We start from the raw sequence: 6839 nt of genomic DNA on the forward strand, positions 1-6839 counted from the left end.
CGTGCTCATGTGATTTTTATATTAGTACAAACTTGAAAAAAAAAACACCACTGCCCTATGACTTTTAAAATAAATGATACCGATTCTCCTTCTCCCTACTTGAGTACATTTACATTAAGGCTTTGAATCGTCTGACCCAAGATTTTACAGCATTAAAATGAATGGGTCCACGCAGCTGCTAATATGTCTCATTGAGACTCAGCATGACTCGAATTAAAGCTCACCACCTTAAGGAAACAGAAGGACACATGCTCATGCCTTGACTCTTCCTTTTTTTTCTGTCTCAACTAGAACGTAAAGTTTAGTAGTAACAGTATTTCATGGCAAGAGACAAGTATGTAACTGCTTGTTTTTAAAAATTGTAATTTAATGGCAACACCTCTGGAGAAACATCCTCCTTTTTAAAAATTCCTATGGATTTCATGCAGAAAGATACTTCTTAAGATTACCTTAAGAAATTACGTTTTTGATGGAATTGGAATGTGCATCCCAAACTGCTGACGAAAAGAAAGTCTGAAAGAGTTCCCGGGGTTTCTGTCATACGTTTGTGTCTTGCAGTAAGGGCTCTTTAGCTTCACCAGGGGCCTGGGGACTGTGGGGGTGGCTGTGGCTGCCACAGTGCTTCTTCCAGTTGCCAGAGCGCACCGTGAGGTTCGTGTGTTCAGGAATGAACAAGGCAACGAGTAGTGCCAACAGCACGGAGCATGCTCCAAATAAGAATGGAGGTCCAGGAATTATAGAATTCTGAAAACAACAGTAACAGCACAAGGAGTTCAGTTAAGTGCTAGCATTAATTTCTTAATTTAGATACATTAACAGACTACAGTTCCTAATTACACAAAGTTCAGGAGTGGGAAGAACTTTTTCGTGCTACACTAGCCAATACAGTACTTGACCCCACGCAGAAAGAATGTCACATCCCAAGACGTAGAAGACAAGACAGGGAGCACATCCTTTGGATTAATGCACACTAACTTCCTTTTCTAGTACAAATTCTCCCTGTGTAGTTTCCTCAACATACTAATATCTATTAGAACTAAAATAAATGCAAACCTTGGTTAAAAGACAGCAAAACAAGAACATACAACATGTGAAAGGTAAATAAAAAATGAGGGAGACAAGAGTGGGACACTTGTTACCAGTCCCTCATTCTCTTTACAAGGGTCTAATTACTGTCTACTTGAAAGTTAAACTAAACCATACCAAAAGCAAACAAACAGATGAACAACTTTCCCCAAGAGTGATGAGTGATTTAAGAGCCTTTTTTTTTTTTTTTTTTAACACACTTCATTTACCATAACAATATGTAATACAGTATCATACTCAAGAACTGGTGGGCACGTGATCCTTTCCCAATTTCTTTTTTAGGAATCGGTAAGTAAAAGAATACCTGTTGTAAATGGTACTGTGTGACCACGCTACCTCCTGATGGTGATTCAGACATAGGGAGTTCGTTCAGTTCAACATGAAATATATAGAATATAAAACCATACAGTGCTGGTCCCAAACCATTACACAGTCCTCGAATTCCTGTTATCATCCCTTGAACAACACCTGGGAAAAGTACAACACCCTGTTACCTATCTACACTGATATATAACATAATTAACGATTTTTTATGGATCAGTAAGACTTTATTGACTTGACCTTCAAAGCAAAGCAAGCAGGAAAGCTGCTCTAAAAGGTGTTGCACTACAGGCAGCAGTACGCAAGGGGCTCAGAAAAACTGTCACTATAATGACATCTCCGTGTAGGCACGGAGTAACCCTCCCCACGCTGTGCTCAGTCCGAGAGCAGCGTGTGTGCCTCACAGGAGCACTGTGCACAACCTGGGCAACTACGCAAACTTTTGTCACACGTGAGGACAACGAACAGCAGACTGAGATTGCCGAACAGTTTGCCACTGCTGGGAGCTGCTTCGGTGCCAGAAGGACGCGATACACACACTGCAACTTCCAAGTAAGCTGGATTTTAACAGTTTGTGACCCATGCTCAGGTGTGGGGGCTACTTTGTGCCAAGAGTCAAGCTGACTGGCCAGCACTAAGACACCGTCCTGACACGTCTGTCTTCACAGTAATGCTTGACTAGAATTCCAAGTATTAGGACAAAACGTACCCTGTTGGTCAGCATCAGCAGTTCGCGAAACCAGTGCGCTTACAGCTGGGAAAGTAATACTGGACATAGCTGCAACAGCACCAGCTGCCCACATCATCCTGCAAAAAAATACGGACTCCACGTAACTGCTCTGCATGGGTGTAACTGTTCTGCGTTTGCAGCACATAGGCGTGTAGGTGCGTGTGTGTTTGTGTGTGTATATATGTGTACTCATGCACACTTAAAGTGTCTCCCTTGGATGAAGGATAAAATGCAGAACAATACCATAGATTTCAGATATTAAAATGAAATGTACGTACCATGGTTCTGATCCGAAGCCATACCACGCAAGCTGTAGTATTTGAAATCCTAGGCCCAGGAGAATGGTGTTTTTATTTCCAATGGACCGCATAAGTAAACTCAAAACTATTGTCTGACAGAGAGGGAAAAAAAGTTATATAAATCCCAAACCAACATACTAGAAGTTAAATACATGCAAATAAATAAATTAATTTTTTAAAGCCAACTAAAATTCTCCAAAAGCAGTCAAATACAAGCCTCTACCAAAACCCCAGCAATCATTCAGCTAATAATACAAACAGTCACCCCATCTTGGATTTAGTTTTCCAACACAATACACCTGGGATATTAATGAACCAAGCCCTGGTCGCCAAGCTGTTTTGTCATCTAAGTTAGAGTGTTCATCAATTGTTAGAGACTTATGGACACAGCTACAGCAAAGGTGTCACACTGCTGGAACCACAATGTCAGAGAAGTTCTCCACAATGTTCAGTTCTTTCAAAGTTAACAAACCAGTAAAATACGTTTGAGTAACTCACCTGTGCAATAATGGAAAGAATCCCAAGGACTGCTATAAATGCTGCAACACTTTCAGATGAAAATCCCATTATCTATATTAAAAAGAAGGGAATTGGATTATTAACTGTAAACCATGTATCGTGATGTTATAAACATGAGTGGGGGAATGCACACTGCAGAAGGCTGGTATTAAACTCCTCCCTAGCTTAAAAAAACAGCTGTGGTTTTGTTTTTTGTTTGTTTGTTTTACTAAATCAAGCAAGTATACAAAAGTAAAGGGGCATGAATAGAAAGCAAATAAATGGTTTCTTCAAGAAAATAAACAGTGTAACACTGACCCTCGTAGTCTACTGCAAATAATTACAAAATACAAGAAACTAACTCATGTCTCCTCTTTTTTTATCTCTCTAAAAAGAGACAGAAACAGCACAAGAGGACTTAAATTAGCTGCTGGAAGCTCTTAAATTATACAAGCTATCTCTGCTGTCAGTACTAATTCAGCAATACTGAAAACTTTCCTATAAATTTACTTTTGTTCGTATCAAAATGTTGTTACCTGTCTGAGGTATAGGAAGAAGCTGGAATATTGTCCTGCCTCTGGGAGGTAGGAAAGAAAGACTGTTATGCAGATTAGCAGCACAATTGAGTCCTGGCCAACCTTCTTCAGTGACTACGGCAAGAAAAAAGTATTATAAAACACTTAATCTTCACATCCATAAAAGCACACCTAGCAGCAACCTGAGAAGTACATCAGTGAAGCTACTGTGTGGTACCACCAAAACAGTTCCTGCATGTTTAGCAAGAACGTTGGCAAACGTATTCACAGTAACACAAGATAAAATGAAAAAACACAGGCTTTACTTTTCAGGCTTGAAACGGTAAATTCAGTGTCTGCCCAGTCTCAAAAGCTCAACATAAACATGGAATATTTTGTTGTAAAAGTAGCTTACTGCAAAAGGGTCAGCCTGTTCCCATGAAATGGGCGCTCCCCAGGACGCTGGCCTCATCTTCTCGGGCAGTGACTCTGGCACGGCAACAAGAATAAAGCAGATGTCCAGCAAGGCTATTGCCGTAGCCAGGACCACGACCAGGCTGTCTCCATAGACCCGACCCAGGTAGGCACCAATAGCAGGGCTGGTGACTAAACTTGCTGCAAAAGTTGCTGAAACCTGGAACAGGTAACAGCTGGTAAGACATTCAGTCACATAAGTCAACAGCATTATTACTACTATCCACTTCTCCTCATTTTCAGAAGCCTAACCATTTTCATCAGGTGTTCATTGAAAGTAACTGATCTGCTGTTACTAAATGGTAGGAGCTGCGTATTTCAGACGGTCGGTCAAAACTGCTCAAGAAAAGCAGTGTATTTTTCAGTAACTGGACAGCAACGCGAGGCTCGCAGCACTCTTGCATATACTGATATAACTAGCTTTCCTTAACTGTGGAGTCTGCTGATATCTCTGGGAAGTCATAAGCTGTGTTTAATTTCATATTAGTGAAATAAGCAATGCCTGTTAAGAGAAAATATTGTATTTATCGAGGCATATTAAATTTGATATACTAGTTAGTCCAACTTGGTACAAGGAATCTTCCAGAAGCAGTTCAGTTAACCAGCTGGCCTTGGCAAAGATCGTAACTTTAAAACTGAAAGAACTTCCTCAACATATCCCAATGCCTGATGTGTACGGGCAGAAAGAAACTATTTAGTTCTATATCCACTGCTTTCAGCTCTTCTGTAACGTGAGCACAACCAATAATTTAATACCCAGGGCTGCAAAGGCCCCTGACACCTGGCAGGTTCCTGCAGAACAGATGAGCTCGAAGGACAGAGCACAAACAAGCTGCTCCAAGCTGAAGTGCAGCAGTGACTGGAGAAACAACAGAACTCAAGATAGCATATGATGGCAGTTCCAAAATTAACCGTGAACAAAAGGTTAGATTTTGGAAGGATGACACAGTAGTACTAGTGTGAGAAAAAACAGGAATAACTAAAACTCCTGAAATTACATAATTAATGCTGATAATAACTGTTAAGACAGGTATCTGTAAGACAACTTTTAGCTCAGTCAGATTTTAAGTTAGAATATTCAAGAGATACAGGACTGGATGCCAAGAGCAATGAAACAGAAAAACCTTACTCCAAACTAAAATTAACTTGCCAGAGATGAAACAAAACCACAGTTTTGAAAAGCTTTAGCTACCGAATACCAAAGGAACAGAACCAAAAAAATACATACCAAACCATAGGCCATGCTTCTTTCATGTTCTTGGGTTATGTCTGCTACATATGCGAAAACCACAGAAAACGTCACTGCAAAAACTCCAGAGACAGAGATGACAGCGAAGTACCACCTAAGAACATTAGTAAAAAACAGAACAGATATATAGAAACAAAAAAGAAATCTCTATTTACAATCTAAGTACAGTTCAACAGTAAATCATCTTGTCCAACTCTTCCTGACAAATATTAAGATAAACTTGGATAAAGCCAATCTGAACGTGTCTCAATACAGTTGTGCAACTGTACACAAAAACATAAAAGGAAAACAGCGTCATTTTGTAACATCTACAAACCGCTGCTGCGATTAAGCACTTCTTGGAAACGAGGTGTCAGACTGACTTTGACAGGATGCCTACAACTCAAAGCAAATTAGGAACTCCGGTATTTTTTTTATCTGTGACTGGAGAGAAAAATGGAAAGGCCAAAGAGCGACCCCAAGAGCTGGCTCTGCCCTGCATCAGCACAGCACGTGGGCAGCCCAGCAACGCTGAGGGTTCTGACTCTGGTGCTACCTGGGCAACCTCTGGGTCAGTCAGAGCTTACGGGCTTGTACACAGCGGGACAGCTGGTGGATTTTAAAACTTGAGAAATTAAAGCATACAACTGCAGTAACACTGTGGGTTACCAATGGTTACTTCATGCAGTAGCTAGGTAAGGTTTTCATTTCTGCATAGCTGGTTACTGTTTGAGCAATACAGACACAATGAACACCGCACAGATGACCGGACAGCAGGACAGCATTCCAGCGCCTTCTGCGAATGTGCTGAAGTAGGAAGTGGGGCCTACAGCTCAAAACCAGCTGCTCTTACAATTCGGACTAAGCCCTTCAGCCTCGTGGCAACTATGTCAGTTTGACTCTGCTCTCCCAACTTTGCACCCAAGTGATACAAAAGCCTCAACCTTCCACCGAGCACAAACAATATGTTATCCACAATGCTACAGACATAAGCATTGTATAAGCAACGTTGGCAAGAAACAACAAATCCAGTGTGAGAGAATTTACTAACCATGGGCTGATCTTCATCAGTGGTATTGGTGCACAGGTGAAAAATACTGTTAGCAGCAAAAAGGACTTCCGTCCCCACACATCAGACAGGGCACCTATGAGTGGGGCACTGAGGAACGATAATAAGCCCTAAATGAAAAAGAACATTGTACGTTAGAACTAACTGGTTAGAATTGTGAGAGCCGACCAGAGCACAATCTGATAGCAGGCTGGGCTCTATTCTTATCAAAGCCAAGGACTGCAGTGCAATGCATCAGAGGCAATATGGTCAAGAATTACTGACCTTCTGTCCTGTATCTGGTTAAATAAAATTTGAGATTTGTCACCTCAGAACTACACAAAATTCAAAATGCAGATGATCCAGTCATACTAGCAGTTTTATGAACCGTGTTTTATAGTTTCATATATTTAGAATTCACATACACGTAAGTAATTGAAAATACTCTACCGGATCAACAGCCTGCAAGTAAAAGACACTCAAATTCTAACACCATGTGTGTCATTTGGGATTAGTCAACTACTTTATTACTTTCTGAATTCAAACAGCAGGTACAGACCAAGAAATATCTTATGAAAAGTAAAATGATGCGTATTTTCTTTTTTGACAATAGTTGTATTGGGTTGGCTCAGCCGGATTT

At 40.7% G+C, this 6839-nt stretch overlaps 1 protein-coding gene across 1 annotated transcript; it reads right to left on the bottom strand.

The window, feature by feature from the left end:
- Nucleotides 1-270: 270 nt before the first annotated feature.
- HIAT1 (hippocampus abundant transcript 1) lies at nt 271-6270 on the bottom strand. The gene is made up of 9 exons (XM_009874157.1): nt 6203-6270; nt 5212-5266; nt 3865-4083; nt 3471-3584; nt 2935-3006; nt 2416-2528; nt 2117-2214; nt 1391-1554; nt 271-744 (listed from the first exon to the last, which is right to left on the bottom strand). The coding sequence occupies exons 1-9, from the start codon at nt 6217-6219 to the stop codon at nt 538-540; spliced, it is 1059 nt and encodes a 352-aa protein (XP_009872459.1). The 5' UTR covers nt 6220-6270; the 3' UTR covers nt 271-537.
- Between the last annotated feature and the right edge of the window lie 569 nt (nt 6271-6839).

This window comes from Apaloderma vittatum, unplaced genomic scaffold, assembly GCF_000703405.1.
Source record: "Apaloderma vittatum isolate BGI_N311 unplaced genomic scaffold, ASM70340v1 Scaffold44497, whole genome shotgun sequence".
NCBI lineage: Eukaryota > Metazoa > Chordata > Aves > Trogoniformes > Trogonidae > Apaloderma > Apaloderma vittatum.